This window comes from Alternaria ventricosa (genome assembly GCF_023758065.1).
Source record: "Alternaria ventricosa strain BMP 2768 chromosome Unknown scaffold_6, whole genome shotgun sequence".
Taxonomy (NCBI): domain Eukaryota; kingdom Fungi; phylum Ascomycota; class Dothideomycetes; order Pleosporales; family Pleosporaceae; genus Alternaria; species Alternaria ventricosa.
The window spans coordinates 1,059,656-1,087,351 of record NW_026055686.1 but is presented as its reverse complement, the minus strand read 5'-3'; the positions used below and the strand labels follow the sequence as shown (position 1 = coordinate 1,087,351).

The 27,696-nt window shown below is 52.3% G+C and overlaps 11 protein-coding genes across 11 annotated transcripts; 6 read left to right on the top strand and 5 right to left on the bottom strand.

Moving 5' to 3' along the window:
* Positions 1–1,605: 1,605 nt before the first annotated feature.
* Positions 1,606–3,575, bottom strand: J4E93_004452 (uncharacterized protein; the record flags this gene model as incomplete). Its single annotated transcript, XM_049342380.1, has 4 exons — positions 1,606–2,789; positions 2,839–3,009; positions 3,057–3,324; positions 3,552–3,575. 4 exons carry the CDS (start codon positions 3,573–3,575, stop codon positions 1,606–1,608), a joined length of 1,647 nt encoding a protein of 548 aa, XP_049200532.1.
* Positions 3,576–4,226: 651 nt separating this feature from the next.
* J4E93_004451 (uncharacterized protein) lies at positions 4,227–7,227 on the bottom strand (the record flags this gene model as incomplete). The annotated part of the gene is made up of 4 exons (XM_049342379.1): positions 4,227–5,860; positions 5,909–5,995; positions 6,045–6,395; positions 6,444–7,227. The coding sequence occupies 4 exons, from the start codon at positions 7,225–7,227 to the stop codon at positions 4,227–4,229; spliced, it is 2,856 nt and encodes a 951-aa protein (XP_049200531.1).
* A 257-nt stretch (positions 7,228–7,484) lies between these two features.
* J4E93_004450 (uncharacterized protein) lies at positions 7,485–9,046 on the top strand (the record flags this gene model as incomplete). The annotated part of the gene is made up of 5 exons (XM_049342378.1): positions 7,485–7,543; positions 7,596–7,700; positions 7,753–7,758; positions 7,832–8,791; positions 8,854–9,046. 5 exons carry the CDS (start codon positions 7,485–7,487, stop codon positions 9,044–9,046), a joined length of 1,323 nt encoding a protein of 440 aa, XP_049200530.1.
* Positions 9,047–9,254: 208 nt separating this feature from the next.
* Positions 9,255–10,161, bottom strand: J4E93_004449 (uncharacterized protein; the record flags this gene model as incomplete). The annotated part of the gene is given in 2 exon segments (XM_049342377.1): positions 9,255–10,134; positions 10,154–10,161. The coding sequence occupies 2 exon segments, from the start codon at positions 10,159–10,161 to the stop codon at positions 9,255–9,257; spliced, it is 888 nt and encodes a 295-aa protein (XP_049200529.1).
* A 742-nt stretch (positions 10,162–10,903) lies between these two features.
* J4E93_004448 (uncharacterized protein) lies at positions 10,904–11,104 on the top strand (the record flags this gene model as incomplete). Its single annotated transcript, XM_049342376.1, has 1 exon — positions 10,904–11,104. One exon carries the CDS (start codon positions 10,904–10,906, stop codon positions 11,102–11,104), a length of 201 nt encoding a protein of 66 aa, XP_049200528.1.
* A 3,327-nt stretch (positions 11,105–14,431) lies between these two features.
* Positions 14,432–16,142, top strand: J4E93_004447 (uncharacterized protein; the record flags this gene model as incomplete). Its single annotated transcript, XM_049342375.1, has 5 exons — positions 14,432–14,507; positions 14,553–14,645; positions 14,697–14,851; positions 14,901–15,289; positions 15,341–16,142. The coding sequence occupies 5 exons, from the start codon at positions 14,432–14,434 to the stop codon at positions 16,140–16,142; spliced, it is 1,515 nt and encodes a 504-aa protein (XP_049200527.1).
* A 3,131-nt stretch (positions 16,143–19,273) lies between these two features.
* Positions 19,274–20,735, top strand: J4E93_004446 (uncharacterized protein; the record flags this gene model as incomplete). Its single annotated transcript, XM_049342374.1, has 4 exons — positions 19,274–19,475; positions 19,658–20,005; positions 20,094–20,313; positions 20,381–20,735. The coding sequence occupies 4 exons, from the start codon at positions 19,274–19,276 to the stop codon at positions 20,733–20,735; spliced, it is 1,125 nt and encodes a 374-aa protein (XP_049200526.1).
* Positions 20,736–20,935: 200 nt separating this feature from the next.
* On the bottom strand, positions 20,936–21,670 carry TVP23 (Golgi apparatus membrane protein tvp23; the record flags this gene model as incomplete). The annotated part of the gene is made up of 3 exons (XM_049342373.1): positions 20,936–21,090; positions 21,162–21,497; positions 21,574–21,670. 3 exons carry the CDS (start codon positions 21,668–21,670, stop codon positions 20,936–20,938), a joined length of 588 nt encoding a protein of 195 aa, XP_049200525.1.
* A 266-nt stretch (positions 21,671–21,936) lies between these two features.
* On the top strand, positions 21,937–22,973 carry J4E93_004444 (uncharacterized protein; the record flags this gene model as incomplete). The annotated part of the gene is made up of 2 exons (XM_049342372.1): positions 21,937–21,973; positions 22,051–22,973. The coding sequence occupies 2 exons, from the start codon at positions 21,937–21,939 to the stop codon at positions 22,971–22,973; spliced, it is 960 nt and encodes a 319-aa protein (XP_049200524.1).
* Positions 22,974–23,005: 32 nt separating this feature from the next.
* On the bottom strand, positions 23,006–24,591 carry J4E93_004443 (uncharacterized protein; the record flags this gene model as incomplete). Its single annotated transcript, XM_049342371.1, has 3 exons — positions 23,006–23,215; positions 23,264–24,234; positions 24,282–24,591. The coding sequence occupies 3 exons, from the start codon at positions 24,589–24,591 to the stop codon at positions 23,006–23,008; spliced, it is 1,491 nt and encodes a 496-aa protein (XP_049200523.1).
* Positions 24,592–24,765: 174 nt separating this feature from the next.
* Positions 24,766–26,298, top strand: J4E93_004442 (uncharacterized protein; the record flags this gene model as incomplete). Its single annotated transcript, XM_049342370.1, has 6 exons — positions 24,766–25,083; positions 25,135–25,194; positions 25,258–25,376; positions 25,422–26,041; positions 26,088–26,157; positions 26,205–26,298. 6 exons carry the CDS (start codon positions 24,766–24,768, stop codon positions 26,296–26,298), a joined length of 1,281 nt encoding a protein of 426 aa, XP_049200522.1.
* Positions 26,299–27,696: the final 1,398 nt, after the last annotated feature.

Below are 27,696 nucleotides of genomic sequence, written 5' to 3'. Positions count from 1 at the left end.
GAAACAACAGGTGGAAGGTTCCACTGAGGCGGATACGGTGCTTGGCGGTACTGCTCGAGATACCCAGGCAACGATATTGATTCTAGTGCGACTGATGGGCGTCTTGTGGGTTGTTGTAGTCGTCCCATGGGCTGCTGATCCAGCAAGACTGGAATCGGTAAATCCTCAAGGGGTGGCTCGAGGTCCTTATCCGGATGCTGCTCTACGACCACTTCCGGTAAGGTGCTGAAGAGATTTGGATCTCGCGGCTGTTCAAACGATCCGGTACTCCATGGTTCGGCGGCCGCTCCGACACTTCTCGAATGGGGTCGAAGCGATTGTGCAGAGCGTTGATGAGCTAGAGGTAGAGGCGCAAGCTGGGTGACCACTGGCGCCATGCTCACTTGTCTTTGGTCGACGAAGGATGAAACGCTTTTTGAATGTAACCGCAAAGCCTGCGCGGATCGCTGTTGATGTAGGAGTGGTGACAGACGCTGGGAGCTGGGCGGCATCATACTGGCAGGGCGTTCATGTTGGCTTACTGCACTAAGCGATCTCTTTCGAACTCCTTCTACCTCCAAATGCTGCATCCTATGCGCGAGCAGCTCGTCTTGCTTTAATTGCTCCTCAGACGTCGTAGTTGGTGGAGCTGGAGGCAAGGGTGCTGGCAGCTCTGCGATGAACGGCACTGGCGCATTTTCGCTGTAGTGTGGTTGTATGTATGACCCTGGGGCAGGTGCATAGTGTCCATAGTATGAGTGGTTGGGCGAAGAGGCTTGTGAGTATCGGTTGTATGAGTACACTGCCTGATGTGGAGGCGACTGCTCGCGCCGATGCGTCTCCCAGCCCTGCCATTGGGGATTAGGAATCGGCGACGACATGGTATTTCCTGCTAAGCTGACGTCTTGGGATGGGAAGCGCAGTAGGGAGTAGGCTGACGTCTTCAAGTATCGGAAGATCTGCAAGATTTCGCCCCATCCCAAAACATGTTAATCAACACGGGGCGTTGTTGTACAGTACGCGCTATGCGCAACGCGCATTACCCCAGAAAACGGGAGCCTTCGGGGAAGATCTCAATGAGACTAATCAACAGAAGCAAAACATGTCTGAGTAAGAAGCAGACTACGCGAAGTTTGTGCAGCAAGTGTAAAAGGCGAGCGTGTGAAGGAGCGGGTGCCTGTTGACTGCAGCCGCGGGCTGCTGGGCGCCTGAAACGCCTCAAGCCATGTTGACGGCGGCTGGCTGTACTTGAGGGCGTCCCTCATCCACTGTAACGATGGAGCAACACGACACAACCCTTGGGAATTTCCTGCATCCACTGCATTATTGCGTAGCGTGGGACGATGTGCGCTTGTGGGTACGCGTGGGTTGCGTGTGCCCCATGTTCGGGTCTAAGCGTACCAGGCTCCAAAACTGCGAAGCTGAACAATTCGTCTCGCATCAGACACCTGCAAAAGAGCAAAGTTATGTTAAATACACTACACTAGACATATATCACCTTGCATACAGTCTACCAAGAAGAACATAGGAGAATGTAAGCGATAGGCGGCGAGCGTCACGACTTCTGTCATCTCAGTGGTGGGAGGAAGCTGCACGAATAGTTGCTCTATTGAAGATCGAAGCACTTCACTTCGTCTTGGAAATGCTAACAACGTTTCGCAATGTCCCAAAAGGCAGCACGTCTGCGATCCTCTTCTTACTTGCAAACAGCATAACCAATCTATCCAATCCACAACCCCAGCCACCAGTCGGAGGCATACCCCACTCCAGCGCCTCGAGATAACTTTCGTCAATAGCGCCTTCACCCTCGGGGTGGAAATCACGCTGCTGTATGAACTTGCGACGCTGTTCAAACGGAGAATTTTCCTCTTCGTATGCGTTGACGTACTCGCGGCCATGGATAAAAAGTTCCACGCGAGATGCAACGCGTTGTCCAGTAGCATCGTCAAGATACGACTTTGAGAGTGGAGAGAGCGCTTCAGGGTGCTGAGTGATGAAAGTGGGGTTCTTGCAGAGCGGCTCGATGTATATCTCAGCAAGAGTGTCGAGAAGACGTGGAAGTGTGGGGTTGGGCGGAGCGGTGAGTTCAAGGTCGTCAAACAGCTGAAGCAGCTCTTTGGAAGCATTCGGTGATAACAGATCAGGCAGCTTGCGACTACAGGCTTGCTCGATGGTGGGTATGAAGGGTAACTGAGCGAAGGGCTGTGCGAAGTCGATATCCTCCGGCGCGGCTAGGGTCGGGAAGTATGTCGACCTCAATGACTCAATCGCAGTATGGAGACCATGTACCAGTTGCTCTGTCCTGGCGACGACTGTGGGTAGGGTCGCGCCAACTTCGTAGAACTCGCAAGTCGAGAACTCTGGGTTGTGTGTGTTATCGACACCTTCATTTCTGAAGGCGCGTCCAATCTCGAAGATCTTGTCTTGCCCCCCAACAATCAACCGCTTGAGGTTGAGCTCAGGTGCTATCCTAAGCCGTACAGGGGTATTGGAGACTTCATTTGCGACAGTCTCGAAGGGTCGCGCAATGGCACCTCCAGCGTTGACGTCGAACATGGGAGTCTCCACTTCCAGAAACCCACTTTGTATAAAGTATGTGCGCACGTAGTCGTAGATCAGCGCTCGGAGTCGAAGGACATCGCCAGGCTCGTCGCTCGTGAGCGCGTGGATGTGCGGTCGTCGGGCAAGCGTCTCGGCATCGTCAATCCTCTCTGGGAGGTGGTGAAGGCATGGCGCGAGGATTCGAGGTACATCAAGAGCAAGGACTGAGAGTTGTCCAGTAGATGTCTTAGTAGGGTTGCCTTTGATAGCTATACGAAATCAGAGTCTGATCTGAAGCTAAATGATTTATCTACTTACACACCCAATCGCCAATTCTGGCGACCTTCTTGAAGCTCTTGAAGCTCTCATCTAAGCCATCTTGCGGCGTGAGCTTCTTGAGCTCCACCATGACTTGCAGTCGCTGGGTGTCGCGTTCGATGTCGAGGAACATCAACTTGGAGCCGAGCAGCCGCACTGAGCGCACCCTTCCTGACATTGTCAGAACCAGACTGGTGCTCATGGGTGGTGCACCCTACCAAACACAGACACAAGGTCCTCCTTCGTCTCCTGGATGCCATCGTACTTGGCGTTGAAGTCGCGTATGGCCAAGTTCTGAGCATCCGCAGAGTGGACCAACCTGGGGTGGTAATCGCCCAACGGCTTTACCTTGCCCAAGTGCTCCAGGCGCTTCTGCTTCTCGACGTCATGCGGGCCGGTGTACGCATCGGCGGCTAGGCTCTGTGCAAAGCGCCGCTGAATAGCGAGGTACGCTCGAGCATGTTCCGGTTTAACGGAGCGACTAGCCTGGTGAAGGTATGGGCGGAGAAAGTTGAGGACTGGGTGACTCATGGTTCCTTTTTCGTGTTAGCTAGGAGTCGCTGACAATGCTTTATAACAAGTTTGTAGTAGAGAGTGGTTCAGTAAAGGGTATGGTGAAGTCAACCGCCCGAAGGCGTCATTCGCAACGGTTCTAAGGTTGTTTTGGATCATCATAGGAAAGGGAGTGTATGAATCGAGAGCGCTGAACTTACCTTCCTCTGGAACATGCCTGTCATGGCATGCAATGACAAGCAGTGAAGAAGATCAAGGTGAGAGAACTTCACAGCTCGGACACCACCCAGCGCCGGAGTCTAGCCGTTAAGCGAGGATAAAGCGTCTATAAAGCCTCTTTGAAGCGTCTGTGCTCTTTCACGTGACCTCTAGCGTGCCAAGACCATCTGGCTACTTATACTGCGCTGCCCCCATCTCCTCAAGGCTATACTTGTTCGTATTGCCCAACCACCCCCCTACGTTTAAGAAGTACATCTGCTAACAACCTTAGACCTTCTTGCGATTACCCAGCTCAAAGATTGGGTTAATCTGAGCGCCTGGTCTGCATTGCACAACGCGGTACTGGGTTCTCACGAGCTTCCTTCGGGAATCTCGGCGGGGCAATTTTTGCTGGTCACACATCTGTGTTACTTTTTCATTGATGACACTGCTTTATGTAGTGTCTTGAGGAAGAAGATTTCCGCATCGCTTTGCCGCATACATGATATTGTATGGCATCAAGTCGACAGCTTCCAAGACGATGTATCTTTCTACCCTACGTACAAGTATCGTTCGGTCACTATCTTGAGCTCAGGTAGCAGCCTGGCCAAATTTTGAAATTTCCAGGTTTCACCTCGTCGGTCGCTCAGAGTCTCAGTTCCAACTTTACATACGCGCTAATAGTTCATCAGTTCGCCCGCCAGCCTCCTCTGATATTTCTCGATCACCTCCTGACAACGAACCACCACGCCAGCAGCCAATACGCGCACCCTTTCGTCCTCTTCGCTTCCCGCGCCTAGACCCTCGAATACCATCCTCACCCAGGCCTGCGTCTCCATAAGCTCCTTGCCTTGCTCCGTAGCCACTCGCTCCTTGTTCTCGTTCGTCTCCAACAACATCAGAAAGCCGAATAAAACCGCGTTCAGGATATTTTTATCCTTACTCGCCAGCCCGCGCACCGACAGTAGCAGATCCCAATACTCGCGCGTCATCTGCGGCAACGCAAGCGTGTTCGGGCCCGACGCGTTGAGCAACAACGACAGAGTCTGCAGAAAGGGAGGGAGAAGGTGAGTAGACGCATATATCGAGTCGTTGTTCGCGCGGATCTGCAGCCACCAACGGCCCGTGAGTGGGAAGAAGAAGTTATCTGCCACAATTTGCGCGAGCGCGTTGGGTATCGGCTTATGTCGCTTCTTCTCGACTTCCATGCGCGAAGAGAATGTTCGGACTTTGAGTATGTTCGGGCCGCTGAGCTCATCGGCTGCTTGACTAGCCATAGGTGATAGCATCTCGCGCACCATGCTGCTTGAGATCTTGGCTACTGCGGGGGCCTTGTTATCCTCGGCGTACATCTTGTGAAGGTGTGGCGGAAGCTGTTTGCTAGGGAAGTCCGGCTTTGCAGGCAACAAATCGTCAGTCGATGTGTCCTTCATGCCCGCCAACTCACGCGCCCCGAGCCCGAGAGTCGTGAGCATGGCGATGCGTTGCTGCAGACTGTAGTCGCCTGAGAAGAAGGATCGAGCGAACCATTGTGCCATCTGCGCTGGTTTCGCGAGAAGCACAGCAATCAAGGCTTGTTGCCGTTGCTGCGCGAAACCTTCAAGCTCCGAGTTGTCTTGCAATCCCGTAAGCAAAGTGGCTAGTTCTTCGAGATGATCGATGACCTCAGTTCCAAAGTTCGCTTTTCGGCGAATCAATGATGCTGCTGTGGCTAAAGCGAGTTCGTGGCGGTCGTAATTTTCTTGATCACGCAGCCCTGCTATCAGGTCTCGGATGTAGACCGGCGCGGTGGGCTTATTACGATTAATAGCCGTTGCATCGTCTGTATCGTCTTCTGGGTCGGAGTCTGGCTTCTCGTACACCATCAGGTCTGCGTCTTCGTCTTCAGAATCAGACATGACCTCTACGACCCTTGGGCCTTGTATCTCGGTAATTCCAGAAGCTTTGGATACCTTGGGAGGCGGCTTAGGCTTCGACTGGACTCTCTTCGTTTTCGCCACGGTATGCTGTTTAGTCGCAAGATTCGTGACTTCCCCAATCTTATCGTCGACCTCAGTAAGGCGTTGATACCAGCATGCTTCTTCTGCCTCGCTACCCTCCAATTCGAACTTAAGCTGAAGTTCCGGTTTGTCCACCATCTTCGAGATAGCAACACCAACTGCGATACCTAGAAAGCGAGCCCTTGTAGATGCCGCTCCTATGCGATTTGACATGCCATTGACGTGATGTGTTGACTTTGCCATCATGGTGAGGAACATGGGCTGGGAACGCTTTACATAGCCACTGCACATGGCTAAGGTCTGAGAAAGAGCTGGGGTACATTAGTGAGGTATGACGATACAGTGCAAATACGAAATACCTTCTTGCTGCAATACCGGCGTGTGCCTAATGTATACTGAATCGCCAAACATTTTTATGAGACCCTCGAGTAGAGTATATAGCTTGTCTAGAGATCGTCAGTCTTGACTATGAGCGGGCATATGATGATCACGGACCATCGTCTCTGGCCAAAGCAGCCAGAACACTGCGCCTGGCTGATAGGGAGTCATCAAGCGCTGGAACCGTTGACCGCGTAAGTGATATCACGAGCTGCTCTTTCAGGACGTCATTGTCCTTGATGAGCATGTGAAACAGAGCGGCGGCAGATGATATGGTGACAGAGGTTGCAACGGGGGCGTCCTCTTTACTAATAGTTTCCGTAGAGAAATACCTCTTGGCTACGAACGCGACTATAGCGTTGAGATATTTCCGTTGCTCGAATGTTTTCATCTGGGATAAAAGGTTGGTCAGGCGCTCAATGGCCCCGCTACCAATCAATGTCGGGACAAGGGCGCTTATGATATGATCTGTATTGTCAGTATGTAGCAACAGACCCAGACACAGGTTTTACGTACCAGTATAACCTAATCCTAACGATTTCGAGCACAGCTCAACAATGGCGGCGAGATACTCCTCGTTATCTGAGTTGCGCTGGAGCGAGACGGCGATGTTGCGTCCCAGCCACGCTGCATACTGCTTGCCATCCGCGACCCAATTTGCGTCTTGGTGGGCCTCATCACTCTTCTTGAGAGCATCTTCGGCCTCCGCTGCCACTGATAGTAATCGACCGGAAGCGACCTGCGTGATGAACTCTCTCCAGATGAGTTTTCTTTGTGCAGGGGTTTTCCCAAACGCTAAAACGTCTTGCAACACGAGATGGGATGTTTCGTCGCGGCTTAGCACCAGAATCAAGACTTGGAGAGCATCCGCAATGTGCTCAGCTGTGTTTCTCGCTTCACCAGGTGCCTTCTTTTGGTGACTGTCTGCAATAAGCGAACGAAGCCTTGTGTTAAGATGTCCAAGACATGTTGGGTTTCGGAGTATCTTCTCGAGCTTTGAAACTTCTTCGGCGTTCTTGATAGTTCTCCAGTAGTTCGGAATGGTGTCGTTGATGAGTTGATGCGCGATGCTTGCGTTTAGTGGTTCTGGCAGTAGGAGGCTGAACCCTTCAGTGGTGAGATAGCTCAGAACGGCATTTACGGTGTTGCGGCTGGGTTGGTTCTTGAGTGCCTCAAGTGCTGATTCTGTGGAGTTGATGGAAACTGCATCTTCTTGTATGCTCAAGCTCTTGACTTCCTGAATGAGAGGTTCTTCCTTTTTGACTTTCCTGGTGGATACAGCTGTGAGAAAGTCGGCCATGACGTTTAGAAAAGGTTATCAGGCGTGTTCACCCACACCGAATCAACGGAAATGCGGGTCGTTGTTCCTGCTCTTTTCGTGATAAATGCGAACCTTGGAAAGGCAGACGCTCAATGGACCTTACCCAATCGGTGTTTCCTTCCCATGCGAGGGCCCACAGACTAGCGCCTTGGCAGACCGTCTACGCTCTGATGCCTACAACCACCGTTTGCTGCCCTTGACTCTGCTAACAATCATTCTCCACACATTTCTACAGAATGGCTGTCAGCATCGATAACATGAGTGCGGCATCGACAAGCAGCCCGCGAGCGAGATGGTAAGCTGGATAATGAGAAAGGTCAGAGCTCTTGACTGATAGCATGCAATAGGAAGTACCTGGACAACTTCCTTACTCGCAAGGGCCCATTCACAGATGATGAAGCTTTCATGGCCGGCGAACAAGTTATCGAGTATCTGAGTAATCTCAAAGTTCTGTAGGAATATCACGTTTCCGAAGCGCAGGGTGTCATAGCTAACCATTTGCAGCGTCATGTACGTTTATACCAATACTCGATAATAATGCACGACCGCCCCTCATGTCGCATCTCTACTAACTATTGTTTAGCGGAGCTGGTGGTCTAGGTTGCGAAATCCTCAAGAATCTTGCCCTATCCGGATTCAAAGACATTCACGTTATCGATATGGATACCATTGACGTCAGCAACCTGAACCGACAATTTCTATTCCGTGCCTCGGATGTGGGGAAATACAAGGCCGAAACAGCTGCTGCTTTCGTCGAGAAGCGTGTGAAGGGCGTCAAGATCACTCCCTACTGTGGCAAAATCCAGGACAAGGACGAAAGCTACTACATGCAATTCGGTCTCATCGTATGCGGCCTGGACTCCATAGAAGCGAGACGATGGATCAACGCAACTTTGGTGGGGATGGTGGATGAGAATGACCCGGATTCGATGAAGCCGTTAATCGACGGAGGAACAGAGGGTTTCAAGGGCCAAGCACGTGTCATCTTCCCAACCATGACCTCATGCATCGAGTGCCAACTGGATATGCACGCTCCTCGCGCGGCAGTCCCTCTTTGCACACTTGCTACTATTCCACGCCAACCGCAACATTGTATTGAATGGGCACACATCATTGCATGGGACGAAGAGCGCAAAGATATCACTCTCGACACCGATGACCCGGAGCACATCACCTGGCTGTTCAACAAGGCGTCCGCTCGTGCCAAGGAGTTCAATATTGAGGGTGTTACCTACAGCATGACGCAAGGTGTGGTTAAGAACATTATTCCGGCTATCGCGAGTACGAACGCCATCGTAGCAGCCAGTTGCTGCAACGAAGCGTTCAAGGTGGCGACAAACACCGCTCCTTTCATGGGTTTCCCGGGCACAGACAACTACATGATGTATACCGGTGATGACTCGGTATACACGTATACGTTCGAGCACCAGAAGAAAGACGACTGCCCCGTCTGTGGCGCTGGCAACATTGCTCGTCCTCTCCAGGTTCTTCCGGGTATGACGCTGCAGGAGTTCATCGAGGGACTGGCAGAGCGACCAGAAGCGTATGTACCCCAAACCTGATCTCGTATCCCGACCTCTGTATACAGTATACTGACCTATCCAGTCAACTCAAGAAGCCTTCCATTCGTACAGGCGAGAAGTCACTCTACATGCAGCTCGCAGGTCTCGAAGAACAGACCCGACCTAACCTGGAGAAGAAGATGGTCGACCTGGTGGAAGAGGGAGAGGAGCTGCTCATCACGGACAGGAGCTTCCCCACCCAGTTCAAGTACAAGGTCGTATGGGCATCCAAGTAGATTTCGGGACTCCGTCGCATTGAGCTACCTGATAGGGGAAGCCAGCGGAATGATCCTGCGGGACACATCGCGCCCGTCAGAGCAGCGTAAATATGCTGCACAACATGTAAATCGATGCCATGCTACGAAAACGACAATCGCACAGTATGCTATGATGTGTCTTTGGTGTCCGTAAATGTACAGCTACAATACAGATATCCGTTGCCCTTTATTGTACAGCAGCCTGCTTCTTCTCTGCGCCACTGACCTCGATTGGTCCTTCCTCTTCAAACGTCTCCTGCCCAAACGGCTCCGCGTCTCCATCAAGCACCCTGCGAACCTTCAGCGTAGCCTCGGCTCCAAACATGCCCACAACGCCGATTCTCCTCTCAAGAGGTCCCCAGATCTTGACTGGCGGCGCCTCCCCCTTGAACAGCTCCCGCCCAGCGTGTATCAACTCGTTGGCCGCAAAACTGCCCTTGGCGTACTTGGGCTCGTAAGGCACGCGATCCCACTCCTTCCTTTGCAGGCGCAGGAGCTGCTGCTTCATGCTGTCCGATACAGTATCGCCAAGGTTTATGTCGGCGAGTTTAGTTCCCATCCTTTCGTCGCCGCCAGCTTTCCTCTCGCGCTTCTTGGGGCCGCCTCCGCCGCCCTTGTTACCTGCCGCACCAGCGCGGCCTTTTCCACCTGGTCCTGGTCTGCCGCCTTCTCTGCCACGTAGGTTGGGCCCACGGAGGTTGGGTCCTCGTGGACCAGGCCCGCGAGCAGGGCCATCGACCTTTTCGCGGGTTATACGCAAGGTCGAGGGGGCGCGGACCATCTGGCCCTGGGGAGGGGTGGAGCCGCGGGTCGTCGTTGGGCGTGCTGTGTTGCGGGCGAAGCGGGGGTTGGCGTCTGGCTGCGCATCGGCGGGGGCATTGTTCTCGGGGATAAAGCCATCTTTGTTGACTTGAGAAGCAGGCGAGCCCGGACTTCGTCGTGCCATTTGGCCGCTGGGGAAAGAGCCTCGTGCGAGTGCGCCGGGCTGGATGCGGCGATTTTGGAGAGAGGTGATCTGCTTGAGCGCCGTCGCTTGCCGGGCTTTGCGGGTATTTGGTGCTGAATATCTATCAGCATTGACTTGACAGGGCCATTGAGCGTCTTCAAGGCGTACGGTGGGCTGGAGATGCTGCATCGCTGGGTTGCTCTTCCAGTCTCTTCGCGGTGCTGTGGAGTGCCCTCGCTGAGCATTTGGGCAGAGCCGATACGTCTGCTACCAATGAGCGCCTGAAGGCGCCCATTGAAGGGCACATGTGTCGCTGGGCCATGCTGTGAGGATGGCTGCACTCGGCACCGTCACTCCAAACTCCAAAAGTTCAAGATCGCGATGTCTTGGCAGACAGGGATCTTGCCCGCTGGTCCTCCGCACCACGTGCTCCGCTCTTCACTCCGCCAACAGACTGCGCCTTGACAGTTCCTCGTCGCTTTCATTGGACTAAAGTCATCCGGTCTTAGTCAAAGTGCCCTTTGTTTTGAGAAACACGTGTTTTCCGTCGCGTGCGCGTATTAGTTTCTCGAGTTCCGCGACATCCTCAACCCTTTCATCGCAACTCATTCACATCACCTGCAACCCGCTTCTTCGGTCGACACTCCCTTGGGCTCCTATACACAAACTGTAGTCATTCTTTTAAATCAGACCGTTGCATCCCACCTCAACTGCAGCCTGCCTCAACGGCGCATCACTTAACACCGGGGTAATATCAACAACAAACACACATCATCACTTCCGTCAGCCTCTCTTCCAAAGACAGTCCTCTATACAGATCTGCTACGTGCTACTTCCAGCACATCCGCATATCTCTGAACATTCTCAATCCACGACCCAACCTCATCGCTATGCTTCGACGCACCCCCACCACAATCACCCTCACCCAGGCGGACATTGAGCAGTGGGAAGCTAGCCGCCAACGCAAACTCCACGAGGCTCAGCAGAAGCTCGAAGCTGAGATCGCTGCGAACGAATCCAATGCCGTAGCCAAGTCTAAGCAAAAGTCTACCAAGGACCGTATCATGGGTGGAACTGGAAAGGGCTATTGAAGAACCCTGCCCGCTCCATCTAACGACCATCAATGTCTCTACGACTCATTTTGCTCCTTCAATCTCGACTCTTGGTTTTTTGCGACGCTCTAAAATGCACTTATTCGCATCCAATCTGTTTGCGAGTAACGACTCTCCTGGCTTCATCTTGTATCACCACAGTTTTGGACTTTCTCCGCGGCGCGTCTTGGCAGACACTTACGGCTTTGCTCTACGGCCATAAGTTGGTATGCTGGAATTTCCCTGGAAGCGACTGTAACGTATGCCTACTCACACGTGGCAGGCTACCCACGCATGTCCGAGTCATTGTGACAAGAATCCGGGGAACTGGGGAAATGTTAGGCTATGTATGAGTCAGAGAACTGTTTTCTCTTTGTATCTTTGCATGTACCTGATAAACGAGGTGGCAGATTCCGCACTGTAGTCGATGTAAAAAAGATCAAAAAGCTCTAAAGCTTCGTTTCCTTCTTGGGGGTTTGTAGGGCTCAGAGGGAGCTGAATGTACACAAGGTTCCCTACTTTTCCCATCTGTTGATACACGTAGATGTAGCCTTATTGTAAAACTTTGTCAAGTATACCAGCGCAGAGGGAAAGTGACAGTAGCGACAGGAGTGGCGTGACCAAAAGTCGTTACACTCCATAAACGGCGGACAATCTCACACAAGCTACATCACAGTGCCTTCTTGTTTTTCCCCTCAAAAATGCTCCGAGGGACCCAATGACATCCGGCAGCGTCAGTGTTGCCAATAGTATCAACAAGGCGTGCCGTCCCGGAACGTCGAGACCCTTCCAGTGGGCCAAGCCTTGCTTTTTCGTCGGCACGGGAGGTCACTTCAGCACACCGATCTTTCCACACCCTAATTTTTTCCAATCGATTGGCTTGTCATCCTAGTGAACGTCCCGCGTATGCGCTCACCCAAGGACTCGGTAGCATAGGTGAATGGGACGAAGGATCTAACGCCAGCAGTACATACTTTACGTACGACAATGTCGCGTAAACCTGCTCGCTACTGCAGAACCCAGCCCCGGCGCTCAAAGTCGAATGCCAGATGATTTCTTTTCTTAAGCCATCACATAGTCGTCGAGCAATAGTATACGTTATGATCACGCTGCGAGCATAAGCGGCATTGCGGCTCGTAGCTCGATGTTCCAGCATCCCCGTCCGGACATCGATCCCGAAACGACAGCCACGTCCGTTGACGAACGCCATACCCGCCATTCCATCGAAGTGTTGCATTGAAAGACGCTACCTGGGTCCTGGTTCGAATCCCTTGGAACGGGTCGTAATGTGGAGGGGAAAGCGGAATGGGGTATATGTTACTCGCGAATATAGCTTGTAGATCGATCGAATGCTTTCTACCTAGGTATAGAAGATAGCGTAAGACGATATGGCCTATCCGGTTCATCAACACGAGCTTATAGGGCTGGAGGTAATGCATGGCAAACATGGGTTTGCACGTCGCTTCGAGGTATGGCGTACTGATGGCGAGCTGATCGTATTGAGATGAGGTACAAACGGGTCAATGCCTTCTCGTCCCTGGTTCGTGGTAGTCGCTTGTCAAAACGTCCTGCCTAAAATGTCATCATAGTCGCGTGAAGGCATCAATAACGCCTCAAAGATGGCAACCGTATCGCAGCAAGTGCTTGGAACACGGCTGCACTCATCCAGCGTTCGGACAGCACAAACTCGTGTCCACAAGCAGGTCAGCGGCGCAGCATCACAATGACGAAGAAGCCTGTCCTGATCGAGTCAGTATCGTGACCCGATCAAAACAACGAGAAGTTTTTACGCGTCGGCACGCGTTTGTTGGGGAACCCCACCAAGCGGCGCTAACGCGGGAAAGAGAGCTCGAAACCGCCGGACGTTGCAGAGCTAGCTGACTACGCCACCCAGTGCTCACCGGAGGCTGGTTGGATCAGCTTACGATCGAGGCTCTCAACGCAGTGTCAGACCGGAGATTTATGGGACAGTTCGTGCCTCCCGCGGGTCTTCTGCTTTTCTCCAACCGGCAGAGCGAGGTCAGATAAGCTGAAGAGCTTACTGTCCCGCAGCAGGAGACCTCGATCGATGACCACTTTCAAGGATGACTCGGTGGATCGAGGAACAGTTGGGCTTCCCGCCATTGGACGTCAGTGATGAACGGCTAGGGAATGTGAACGATGACCCGCAACCACTTGTAGCGAGCTATTGATCTTCCTCAACGGTTCTCGGTCGGACGCTGCCGATAGTTCGACTTGGACACGGCAGACACGCTTTACGAGAAGGCGACGTTCGCGATGGCATCAGTGCTGGGCGTTCAGTCAGCAGCAATCTCGCAGATCTGTGGTGGCGGGAAAGCCAATCCTGCAGGTAGCCTGTCGAGTCTCGACTCCGTCTCGACATCATCAGAACCGATGAATTGGAGCTCTCCACAAAAGGATCATGTTGGAAGGGGACCTATAATTTCAGCTTCCGTTAGGAACTACGCCGTAAAGATTTGTGCTAGACGCCCGTTGATTCCGTCTTGGACAGTGTCGCGCTTCGGTGTGGAAAGCCCTTTATCCGCTGTCGCGAATCACGATGCACGAGCTGGGAAAGACGCGAGAAATGACCGTGCCGCCTTCGGCTCCTTCGAGCCAGTGCGCTTTCGCATGCGAGCCCTGTTCCTGAACCCAACCGTAATCCTTGCCCGCAGACCCGCCTCTGCTACGAATCCTAGCCGTCCTTGCATGTCTTGGCCACTAAGCCTCTGGGGGTGAGGCCACGCTAAACCAGGGGAGAAGTGTACCTGCAGGGGTCACAATGGTCTGTTCCCCTTTGGATCGCCGCACCCACTAGACCTACCCCCAGGCCACCCAACCAGGAGCCACATTCAAGACCAGGCCTTCTTCCTGCATCACTGCGGCTTCGCTCTCATGCCGTGGTGGCTTTCCTTACTTCTGCCATAACGTCCCGTCGTTCATTTTCTATCTGCTTGGCCCTACGCGCCCTTAAACCGACCGAACCTTATTCACTCTTTAGACTCTCCGCGTTCGAGCTAACGGCAACCAACTCACTCCACAATCGTTTCGTTTTCTCATCTGCGACATCCGTTCCGTCTGACACTGCCATTACTGTCACCAGTTTCATCTACACGGCATTGTCTTCCAAGAAGCCATCCTATACCAGCCCACGTCCGCGCTTGACTGAAGCTCAGAGACAGTCTCGCTGGTGGGGTCCACGTTCTGCCTATAACCTTGTCACATCGCACTTCCGACAAGAGTGGGGATCACCGCTGGAAGGACTCTCATGCTGCATATTAACTAAACGCTTCGGTTCGTTTGGTGGGAAGAGTAAGAATATTCGACATGGCCAACACCACACTGCTGCGGGGAGAATGCCCTCCGCCTTTCTATGATGTGTCGAAATTTGGATTCGACGGCTGTAAGTGCTCTCATTTAGCTTTTATACAGTTGCTGACATCCACAGTTCTTGCTGGAAGGTTTTGTGCGCCACTTCAACCAGGCAGTGACGTTGTCTGCTGCTTGCCCTGTCCTCTGACAGACTTCCTGTACCCAGAAAGTAGGTACCTGGGAAGCCCACATTGAGATTCACGTGCCTAACCGTTTCTAGGTTTCAATACCGCCTATCGCGCAGCTGAAGCGCTCAATGTGGCTGGTCTCATCTGTCTCGTCATCCTGCTCATCACGTACTTGGTCTTGCCGGCCGAAAAGACTCGTCGACATTATCTCAGCTATTGTCTCATCATAGCCGCAATTCTCATGGCAGTAAGTCTGAACTCAGCCTACCCAGCCTGCATCTGCTGATCGCCTTTAGCTTGGCTTCGTAATACCCTTTGGTGCTCAACCAGAGCAGTGCTACGATGAGATCACCCCAAACGATATGTACTCAAGTCTGACGTGTGCTTTCTCCGGTGCTTTCCTCATCTCTGGGGGTATGTCGATGGCAGTTTGGATCTTCATTCGCGCTCTCTCGATGCATCTTCAGATCTGCTGGGACGTCACGCCAGGACAGAAGTTCTTCTACTGGGCGCAAGGTCTGGGTTGGTCGGTTGCGGCCACTTTCTTCACTATCACTATCACGATCACTGGAGTCTCGTTCAGATTCGGTGACGTCTGCCACGTCAATGCCGAGCACTCAATGAAGGACTTTTGGGGTCCCTTGTTGGCCATTGCAGGCGCAGCTATGGTTATCCAGGTCGCAACGTAAGTCACTCAGGAGACCCAATGTGACGACACTACTAATATCGCTATCAGCTTCGTATATTGTATCAAGGTGTATCTTCAAAACATGTTCAGCGACGACAAGACCGAAACACAAAGCAGCGCTGGCCTCCCCTCTTACACGACCAGCATACGGAACCGATCTGCACGAGCTGTTTACCGGCGTGTACGCAAAGTCCTATACCTGCAGTGGCGCGGTATAACAATCGTGGTCTTCATCCTCGTGGACGTCATCTTCTTCTCTATCGTTTTCATCTGGCTGAACTCCGTAACATCGCACGCCACTGAGGACATTGACAAATTCCTCCCGTTTGTCGTTTGTCTGGTAACAAACGCCGAAAAAGGCCCAGAGCCATGTTATGAACTCGGCCAATCCCTCGCTGTCGACCAATCTACAGTGACAGCGATCTTAATGATGCTGTCAATTGCCGGTCTCCAAGTATTCTTCCTGCTTGGCCGATGGAGCATGGTGGTCGGCTGGAGAGATTTGATCAGAAGCAAGTTCAGCAAAAACCGCGAATTCGTATCTTTGGACGCTAGGAATCCCCAGGAGGATGTACGCCATTTCGAAATGAAGAACTTCGAGCCGAAATCGACAGCAGATGCATACTATGGTACTCCTGGACTTGCAAGCTACGCTATGGGAAACGAGCGATCGGATACTCCTGATCATTTCCACAAAGAAACCCAGCGCGACTACAAGAGCCCGACACTGAGCTTTTCGACTCCAAGACCCCAATCTCGGGCGGCTACCCATGTCGACTGGGATCCTAGATCATCCATGGCAAGAGGAGGACTTGGATTGCATCCCCCAGACTACGACTCTAAGATCTGAGCATGAATACAACAATTTTCTTTCGCTACACTCCATCACATCACCTTAGTGCTGAACCTTGGATGAAAATGCTGTGGGCATGGAATCAACCGCCTCATTTATCCGCCACTGCATGCGAACCGAATCGAGATTCCCAGTTCAGCGAGTTGCAGTCGCGAGACTAGCACACTTGGCCATGCACCAGCACATGGCCATGGGCCTCGACAGAGAATACGCGGCCTTTGCGCGAGACCATGATGCGGACCAACCTTAACGCAGTCATTCTCATGTCAATGAGTGACGCCATTCCCTTTTCGTGTCTGAACTACATGTCAGACCACTAGCTTGGCATCTCTGATCAGGTTTACTGCATACATAGAGTTTGAAGACTTCCACACACACACTCCACATCGCTGATTCATCACCAAAAGCGAACGAGGGGTTGGGCATCATCACGCCTGTCCCCGGCACGTATCGCCTTGTACGAAAGAGATCATGGGTGTGTGTGTGTGCAGATGACAGTCTGTCACTTGCAAAGCAACAGTCTTGTCGCCTGGACAAGGCCGTGGTAGTTCCTTTCTCCGGGTCATTTCTTACGCTTCACATTCATCGCACGGGATGGGACTCGGTGCAATTCATCATTTCCTGTATCATCCTCACAGACGATCTCCCCTCGCCCTTGTACGGAGTCGATCATCCGCGGGTACCGGATTCAGCGTCGTATGAAGCCACATGGTCGCCGGCTCACACGCTTGCCTTCCACGCGAGCTTAAGACCCGCTTCTCTTGGTAGTAGCTTCTCTACTTAAGCTCACATATATGGCAACTATAGATATTCTATAATAAAATACGTAAACTAAGAGCCGAACGCATCGAGAACCTTACTTCTACTCGCGTGCCCACACCCGTCCGCTTCCGTATAGATCGGCTGAACGTCCAATGCCGTTTCGAGATCGCAGTTGAACGGGCCGGGACCTGGCATCTACCGGTAATATGGGTAAATTCGAAGCATATGATGTGTCGATCTTGGCAGGGTCAGGGAAGATGTCGCCGAGCAAAAAAGAGACAGCCCAGAAAACGTGGTAATGGGAAGCATATCCTTTCCTCCCTGACAATGGGACCCTTGCTCGGGTCCATCAGCGACGTCGCGATAGAGACGAACTCTGACTAGTCTTTCGTGTAGTGACATGCGCACGCGAGAATTTGCGAACTTTACTCAGGAACAGCGAATCAACGTTATGCCGTGCTTACGCCCCATTCTTCACCATGCCATTGGGTCGCTATACCAGTTTCGGAGGAATTCCCAACACCTCCGCACTCCGTACACGTACCTTTCCGCCCAGCAGCAGCGAGCAGAACCCATCAATGCGATGCAGTCTCTCCACTCCGCCTTGAACCTTTTGTTTCCACTTCCGCGGCTGCAGGAGCAAGGCAATCAAGTCACATTCACGCTGCATAGAGGGATCTGCACTACTCCTTCCCTAAGCACATCCTCCTCAACAAATGGCCCCAGTTTCCAGAACATCGTTCCCCGGGAAGACACGCGAGTGACATGACGGAGAAACCTTATGGAAAGAGAAGGTCCTCCTTCCACGTGTGGGTACACGGGCGTGTCTTGACAGCGGCCCCTTGTTTTTATCGGTATAGCGAAACGCCTCTTTAGGAACAGGCATGAACGCGTGCTCGGCTCGAGCTGTAGGAACAGGTATCTGGGCCGCAGAGCGGTCGGCCTGACGTGACATGGGTGTTGGGTGGTCCGCGCGTCTCGAGGCAGGATTTATCCAACGGCTCGGCTCAGCAGGCCGTAAGAGCAACCGAGATTGAGGGCTGATGTGCCCTGGGGGAAAGTTATGGACGCGATAGCGAAGTCGGTATCTGCGGGATGTATTGACTTGTCAGACATGATAATTTCGGCACTTATAGCCTTACGTGGTTTGTCATGGACGGTCCGATAGAAGAGTTGTCGACGACGGCATGGGTTGTGGGAGCGGCCTCGAAGTCGGACGTTGAGGCCCCACACGAGGCATGAAAGACGACTCAGTTTCAGCTTGCGTGGGATGGATGTACGCAGGGCTCCTGACAGACTTTGCGACCACGCGCCGGTTTCATGTACACCTGAATAAGAGAAGTGGACCGGTCCGCGGCGGAAAGATTTCTTCTCATCTGCGCTGCATATTGCCTCAGGATCTCCCTGGGTACAACTCGGTGTGATAAGTCGTGCAGCTCCACACCCATGTGCAGGAGGCTCTTTTCCAGTCGCCCTCGAGCCTGCGGTGCACAATGAGAACGGATAGCATCCACGCGAAATTGGCTTGGTAGCATCGTGAGGTTGAAACACTACATGTCTCGTCATGGCTATGCTACGACAAGCACAAAAAATATACTGTACTTAGGTAGGTACCTCGCAAAGCTGATTGCGTCAACCTTGGAACCCATCAGAATCCGCCTACGTTTTGACCTTTCTGCTGCGCCATCGACTCTTAAATCCAGACAGCTCTTGCGCAGGCCAGTAATGAAGACCAGAAAGTGTATTCATTCTTAGACAAGAGCGCATGGCAGACGCTGCAATTAGCATGGTAGTGTAACGGCTCCCGCTGCTCTACATCCCGGATCCCAGACCAAGACTACCTACCTAGACTGCATCGTAGAGCGTGATTAGAAATCCGAGAATCAGCTTAAATCCAACGTCGCACAAGATGTGCTTTCTACCCAGGTGATGATTTCACCAATACATTGTCCTAGAAGCCATTTCTCTCCACAACAACGGACACAAATCTTCGAATATGCCTAGCTTCTACTTAGACTCACCCGGAAAGCGCTATTGGCAAAGTCAAGTAAGGAAGTCGCGACACATGGCACAGAATGTGTGCAAGTATTCGACTTGAAGGATCTAAACAACGTCATGACTTCAAGGGTCAGAGCGAAGGGTAAGGAAGGCGATACCCCACCATGAGGCGTACCTCAGTATACGTCCCAACTCCATCCCCACTTCCATCATCATCACCAAGCAACGAGGTACCAGCTCTCGCCATCGCCACCACGTTCAATTCGCCCATCGCAACGTAGACCTCTTCCCCGGATCCACAGTTCGCGCAGCAAAAGGGCCAACTGTCCCCGCTCTAGTTCGCACCCGGTACCTGTCTGCAAGCTAGCATGGTCGCGATGGGAGGTGGTCCAGATCTACCGTCTCGAAATGCCTCGAAAGAGAAGGAGCTTGTACTGTGCGCATTGCACTGGCCTCAAGAGCTATGCGAGCGTGGCTTGAAAACTCTCAGAGAAGCTTTTGACGATGTGGAGGTAAAGTACTTCCAAGTCCAGTGGGATAGTGGCAAGTCTGAGATGGACGCACCTGAAGGTCAGTTGGCAGTAGACACACACACACTTGCAGAGTATTGGTTGTTTTGAGAAAGACGTCGAAACCGAGATCATGGGTTCGCGCGTTACCAGTCGTCCAACAAGCACAACCATCTGCAGCTGCAGAGCTTCCATGCTTCCCGCGATTATACCTGTTACGCAACGTGGCTAATATCATCCCAGAAGATATCAAGCGCGCAACCTATATTGCGACGCTATCCTGGCTCCCGGAATCCGCATCGTCCATCCCAAACACCAAACTCATCCAATTCTTCTCTGCAGGCACAAACCACGTTTCCAGCCATCCCATCTACACTGACTCTAAAATCCCGTTATGCTCTGCCAACGGTGTCCATGGCCCGCAGATTGCCGAATGGGTCATCATGATGAACTTGGTGCATAGTCATAGCTACACCAAGCTTTATGACAACCAGAAGGAGAAGGTTTGGGACCAGAAAGTGGGAAATAGTGTCAGTGATCGGGTGGGGAAGAGAGTGGGTATACTGGGGTATGGTAGCATTGGTCGTCAAGGTATGTCTAATCAATTTCGGAAAGACGGACAGACATGACCGTTGCTATTATACTTTCTGTACTTGAAAGCTATGCTAATCCGCAGCAGTCGCTCACGTAGCAAAGGCAATGGGCATGGACGTCATAGCCTACACAGCCTCACCACGCAAAACCCCAGAGTCCAAACACGACAACGGCTACATCGTCCCTGGAACCGGCGATCCCGATGGTAGCATTCCCAGCGCGTGGTACAGCGGAACTAGCAAAGAAGATGTGCATGAGTTCTTGAAGCAGGAAATCGACCTACTGGTAGTTGCTGTGCCGCTAACGTAAGTAACCTGCCCACTTCATGCAAAGGGAGATGATTCGATCACTTTTTACTGACACATGAACCAGAAAAGCGACAACGCATCTCCTCTCCACCGAGGAATTCGAGCTCCTGCACAAGTCCAATCCAAAGGGAACCTACATTGCGAACATCGCGCGGGGGCAAATCATCGACCAGAAGGCTCTCATCACTGCTCTGGAGAAGGAACACATCAGCGGTGCCGCCCTTGACGTTACTGATCCTGAACCTCTGCCTAAGGATGATCCGCTGTGGGATGCGCCGAATGTCCTTATCACACCGCACTGCAGTGGAGCGTCAGATGCGTACGCCGACCGCGCGTTCCAGTTGCTGATCGAAAACATAAAGAGGGACCGAGGTAACGGCAAACTGATCAACGAGGTGAACCGCGAGAGAGGCTATTGAGTCAACAGAACAGGCTGGACACCAGCTTTGTAGAACATTCAACTCGATTTGATAGATCGATATAGGGTATCATAGACGCCCTGGGTAGACTCCAAGTAATAGATCATATGCCTAGTCGTACAAGACCTGCCCTCCTTTTGTCACAGCACAGCCCAGCCAGGGAAATGAGAGATTCGCGCAAACACCAGACCGTCCATGTATCACCGCCTGAAGAGCCCAGATATCATGCCGCCAGCCAGATTTCTCGCGAGACCTGAACCGTACATGGCGTTTGAGGCGAAGCCGGTCGCTTGGCTGAACTTGTCGCATCGGGAGAAGGCGAGGGTATTCGTAATCGTAAGGACGAGCGCGATAACTGTGTCATCAATGTTAGCATGTTCCGCTTTATCTCCTCAACGCCCTTAAAAAGAACAAGTCTCCACATACCAACAAGCGTCAACCAAATAAACTCCAAGCTGACAAGCGCCACAATCGCCAACAAAACCCACAACACAGGCTGCGCATACAGCGCGAGCCAAAAGAAGCGCTTATCCGTCGCATTGATCTGGCGCCCCGTTTCTGGATCCAGACTCTCAAACACCCAGCGCCCGTCTCCCGTGTTGGCGTCGACTTCGTTCCACCAGCGGAGGCCGACGAGGCGGCGACCGGCAATGTTCTTGAGGTAGTAGAAGTCCATTGCGAGGAGCAGGATGGTGATGATGAAGATCATGACGAAGTTTGCGGTGAGGAGGCGAAGACCGAGGAGGTAGACTAGTAGGGACGCTGTGGGAGAGTTAGCTGTGAATGTACTGGGCATGTGTGGATATGGTGCCTGTAGCTTGTAGGTTGGGATACATACAGATGCGAAATGCGAGGAAGGTAAGCAGCGTGATGGGATGACTGCTCAGTCTCCAGCTCAGCGAACCAGGCGCCGGCTCTTGTTGTGCGTTCTCCATGGTGCTTGTGCCGTCGGTGTGTGCGTGGTGCTGGGGGAAACAGTCCGAGACGTGTGAAGATCAGCTTCACGTGGCTTTCTCAGGGACGCGTCGGCGATCGGCGTTTGGGGAGCTTTGGTGGAGCTGCGACTTCCCCGCACGTCATAGGCTAGCGAGAGTGCCCGAGGTGTGTAACGGCTATATGACTTTCTGCCATTGAGGCTTATATACTTCTGTGGTCGAGACAGGCTTCCTGAGAGAAGTCATCCAGTCCAACATCAGGCAGAATGGCAGCGCCAATTATACGGAGGGCGTGCATGTACGGTATACCATCACCACCCATCCCACGTCCACTTACTATACAAGCTGTATCACCAGTACCATACTAACACACTCCATAGTGCCCTCCTCCTCCAAGCGCATGCTTGAAAAGTCCTTCGCCATGACCGCCGACAACGTAACCTACGACCTCGAAGACAGCGTCGCCTCACACATGAAGCCCGAAGCGCGCTCCAACCTCCGTTCCATCCTCAACAAGCCACGACCCGTCGGCATAAAGGAGATGTGCGTAAGGATAAACAGCGTAGACACGGGCCTCGCGCTGGATGACCTGACCGAAGTGCTCAAAGGCGAGCACCTCGATGCCATCATGCTGCCCAAGTGCGAAAGCGCTGCAGACCTGCATTTCGTCACGGACGTGATACGGCATCTCTCGCCCGACCGGCATCCTAGTGCGGGGACACAAGGGAAGAGGGAGCCTGTGCGCATAATAGCGCTGATAGAAAGCGCAAAGGCGATCCAGAATCTGAGTGAGATCTGCGCTGCTTCGCCGTATATCTCGGGGCTTGTCTTTGCAGCAGAGGACTTTGCTAAGGATATGAGTCTCACGCGCACACCTTCGCTCATGGAGTTCCTGTATGCAAGGAGTGCGATTGCGACGGCGGCGAGGGCTGCTAGACTTCCTAGTACTATTGACTTGGTATGTACGAGCTACAAGGGCGAGCAGGGGCTCAAGACACTGGAGGAGGAGTGCTTGAACGGCAAAGGGCTGGGATTCAACGGCAAGCAGTGTATACACCCGAGTCAAGTCGCCGTATGCCATAAAGCGTTCAGTCCTGGGGAGAAGGAGCTTGAGTGGGCGACAAGGGTAGTCATAGCGGATGAGAAGGCAAGCAAAGCTGGACGAGGGGCTTGGACATTGGATGGCAAGATGATCGATGCGCCGGTTGTGAAGAAGGCGCATGCGATACTGAGACATGCTGAGGTATGTGAGATGGATGTAAGCGCTGTCAAGGAGACATGGAAGGGACAGGAGCCCGAGTAGCTGCCAATTCATATTGGTATCTTCAAGTTGTTCTACACAGTGATCATGACACTGGCGTTCTTGTACCAGCTCAGCAAAGGGTTGTCACCATTCTTCGTCGTTGTCTCCGCTATGTCTGCTCTGCCGGCCATGAAATCTTCGTGTAGGTATGTTCGTGCGAAGCGTCCGGTTATCGATGTGTACATTGGTTCCATGACTTCGAAGTCAGTGGGGAAGAGTATGTCAAAGTAGCCTTGGTGCACCTGGGATGTATTAGTGGCTACCTTGTAACAAAATGGTGATAAACTTACGAGAGGTGTCGAAACAGGAATCATCTGCCTCTTATACCTCGTTTGCACAACAGGCGCATTGATACCTTCGACCGCATCGCCCAGCTTGTGGAAATCGCTACTGATCAACTTGTGGTTTGGAAACTTTTCGTACAGCATGTAAAAGAACTGCATCAGCCGCGTCGGGATGTACTCTGGCATGCTCATGTTGGAGCGGAACGGTACCAAGCTCTTCAGGTTGTTCATGAGTCGCGAGCCTTGCAGCGGATGTGGGTATGTGGTACAAGCAGCGTGTCTGCGCTCGAGGAATTGGGTGACGAGGGGGTCTATGGTGCGCGAGTAGTATTCGAAGAGCTCTCCACGAGGATCTATGACGACGTGGGATTGATATGGGAGGCCGGTCTCGAAGTCGTACTTTAGGGCATCGTGTGCGAAGTTGTCGAAGACTTCCAATGCGAGGAAATAGCAGGGAGAGGAGACGTAGATGTTCCAGTCAAAGACGCTGCGATTGATGATTTCCACTTTGTCCGAGTGACCTCGCGCATATGCTGAGTGTCCAAGACCCTTCTGTTGTAGGTCGGCCAATTGACTGGAGATCTCGATGATCTTGAACTTGGTTCGCTCGTACACGTCCGGGTGCACGTCTCTTATGAAGTCGAGAATGTTCAACATCATTGTACCGTTACCCGCGCCCATTTCATATATGTTCAGATCATGGTATGGGTAGAAGTTGTACTTGTAGTCCTCTACTAGATAGCGTGCGATTGCTTCTCCATAGTAGGGTGAGAAGAGTTCGGTCGGCGTATGCCAAAGCTGGCGCAGGTCGTTTGGTTCTTGGTAATCGAGATCGTCTTCGAAAGCGGTGTAGCGGTGCCGCAGCTGCTGGAAGAATTCGTGCTCAGAGCCCATGGAGTTGAAGTCGAATGGATCGCCAGGCGAGAAGATGACGACTTGCTTGGAGAAGTAGCCGTAATTGGGGTTGTATAAGCTGTCTTTGAATCCATTAGTATAGTACTACATCACATGTAAGAGTCCCAACCTTCTATAAAGTCGCGCAACAACATCTTGACTCTGCGCGGTCTTTCTCTCCTACTCCGCAACATGTCCGCTGTGACCATTGGGTATCTCTCGAACTCTTCCGTCCTCTCGTGAGGGAATGCATTCTTCCTCGGCGTCCATCTGCTCTCCCGCTTCGTTTCTCCCTCACCCAACCGTGTGGCCTTGCCTCGTCTCTGGTGGTGCGGTATGCGGGCGCCTGCGAGCGCTGGCCGAGCTCCGCGGGCAAGGCATTGCGACGCTCGATATGAGAATAGCTGGCGGAAGAGTTGCGTGGCGAGCGGCGAATCCATTGGCGCCAGGGACAATTGTCACGAATGCGTCGCGACAGCAGTGGTGGCTGTGGTCTTCTCCGCGCGAATGCACGTGGTGAGCTTTGCGGGCAGCCGCGCCAAGACGGGGATACCACCAGCTCCGATTGCGTCAACTTTGCAAACTGCACGCCACAACTCCCAAACTTTTTCAAAATGTCGGATCGCTCCAAGTATTATTTCTTGGGCGCTTTCCTGCTAGGCATTGCTCTGACGACTGCATACAACAAAAAGAGGACGATAGAAGGAATAGATAATGCAGATCAACTTCTGGCACAGCAGCAAAAATGGCTATCGCAACTCGCAAAAATTAATGACTTGGAAACGTTGAAGAAGAGTTTACTGGAGTTCGGTGGTGGACACGGCGCAGTCAACATCAAGGAGGGCATCGAAGGATGCATAGGCGACACGCCCCTCATCAAAATCAAGTCACTTTCGGAATTCACGGGATGTGACATACTTGCAAAAGCTGAGGTAGAAAACTTACAGGAAATTGACTCGAACGTTCGCTAACGTGAGCAACAGTTTCTCAACGGAGCCGGCAACAGTCCGAAAGACAGAGTCGCTCTAAGCATCATCGAGATGGTAAGAAAAAGATCTACTCCGTATCGCGCTTATTTCACCCATGTTTACTGACTTTCACAACAGGCTGAAGAGAGGGGTCTTTTAATCCCACACTCTGGTGACACCATCTACGAAGGCACTGTGGGGAGCACTGGCATATCATTAGCCGCCATTTGCAGAGCAAGAGGCTACAAAGCTCACATGTAAGTTGTCATCTGAGACAGGAGTGTGCTGGCTGACAAGCGAAGCTGCATGCCAAACGACATGGCAATCGAGAAGTCAGATCTTCTCCTGAAGCTTGGTGCCGAAGTGGAAAGAGTGCGCCCAGCGCCTATCGTGGACCAGAAACAATTTGTCAACCTCGCACGATCGCGAGCAGAAGAGCACACTGCAAGTTCCGAAAAGACTGGGAGGGGACTGTTCGCCGATCAGTTCGAAACGGAAGCCAACTGGCGCGCACACTTCACTGGCACGGGACCTGAGATCTATGAGCAAACTGGGCGTCATGTGGATGCTTTCGTTAGCGGCGCTGGCACTGGAGGAACTATCTCTGGAGTAGCGTTATTCCTAAAGTCCAAATTACCCGACATCAGGGTCGTCCTTGCGGATCCCCCTGGCAGCGGCTTGTTCAACCGCGTCAAGTACGGTGTTATGTTCGACCCCAAGGAAAGAGAAGGAACGCGGCGGCGACACCAAGTGGACACAATCGTTGAAGGGATCGGCATCAACAGAGTGACTCACAACTTCGACGTTGGTCGGGAGCTGATCGACGACGCCATTAGGGTGAACGATGACCAAGCAATTTCCATGGCGCGTTGGTTGGTTGAGCACGATGGCATCTTTGTTGGAAGCTCTAGTGCTGTGAACTGTAAGTTGTGAAGCGTTCAACAGCAGGCAGCACTGACTTATTGAAGGCGTCGCTGCCACGAAACTTGCAAAGACACTTGGTCCTGGACACCGCATCGTCACCATTCTATGCGACAGGTAGGACAATGTCTCAAGGATCTGAGCATATACTGACTCCTTCACAGTGGCGCAAGGCACTTGAGCAAGTTCTGGAAAAGTACCGAGCCAGTTGGTGGCGCTGAGAACGATGTGTCTCTTCAAGCCATTATCGATGCTTGAGACATTGTGTCGCTATCGCTATCTGCCTCCAGATACCTTATGCATCCAAAGACCTTCGTTTTGATTGACAGAACCACAGCTTTCGGAAACGAAGAATTATGACAAATTCACCGTTGACTGCATCTGAAACCAAGCTGTACAGCGGCGTTCAGATCATGAAAGATCTGCCAACGCATCACAATGTCAGCCAACACGCCACCGCATCCTCAACAAGGGTGATCAGCCCCCCGCCTTCATCAGCTACTGTCGTCGCCACTATGGAATGCGCGACATTGTGCAGCAGCAACCTTCAATCACCCACGAAGACAATGAACACGTGACTGGGAAAAAAGACAAAGGTTCTACTCTTCACGAGATACTGGGAGTCAGAAGAGCAAGTCTTGAGCGGCGGTGTCTTAACAAAGAGCAAAGCTCCAACAAAACCCATTCTTCTGACAGCCGCCACGCCCGTTTGTGTCGCCTTTATATACTACGGCGACTCCTCAACCCTGCATGCTACACACTTCCGGCTGGTTCATACCAAATATCGTCGCACACGTCCTCCCGCAGCAAACTTTCTCCATTCAGCAAGCCCTTACCTGATCAGAATCTCTTTACCAAACGAACATATGCCTAACCGACGCATGAGCGATACAAACGGAATCAACAAAGCAATAAGTCCTACATCGAGCATTGTGCAAAGGCGAATAGCAAGAAAGATGTCACCATGGAACCGCAACCCAGCACTCGCAAATAAAATCGCTGAAATGCGCCTCACCATCGCCCCCATAGTGCACGTGGAGACAGGGATACCAGCACCCGAGTTCCCCTCTACAATGCTCGATCTTTTCCTCCTCACCGAAGCGCAACTCGACGCGCTAGCCGCATACTATTCTCAAACCCACTCAACAGACCTCACCAACCAATACCCACAGACAATGAACTGGCAACAGCCATTCTTAGATGCCAGCGACACCTTGCCAGAGAACTGTAAATTAGGCGAACTGGAACGGCTAAAGATCAAGATGAGGATGTTTGCAAGATTTATTGGTATGAGGGGTGCGGATACGCCGCGTTGGGAGTATGATCGTCAAATTGAGATATTGCGGAATAAGATCCAGAGGAGGATTATGGATGAGGAGGAGAAGGTGTTGAGGAAGGCTTATCAGGGGCCTGTTAGTAGGCCATGAGGGTTTTAAAGGGCGTCGGGCGTGCTGGTCATGCGTGAGGATGAAGGGAGGTTGCAGCTTTGTTGGAGCTTTGTGCTAACGATCTTCGTACATGGCAGCAATACATCTTGTTAATGTGCCCTTTTCGTGCCCCCAAAACAGTGGTCAGATCGCAGCAATACGTAGACAGGGGATTGGACATTAGTGATTCTGGTAGTACCGAATTATCAACCATGGGTTCGCAAACCGC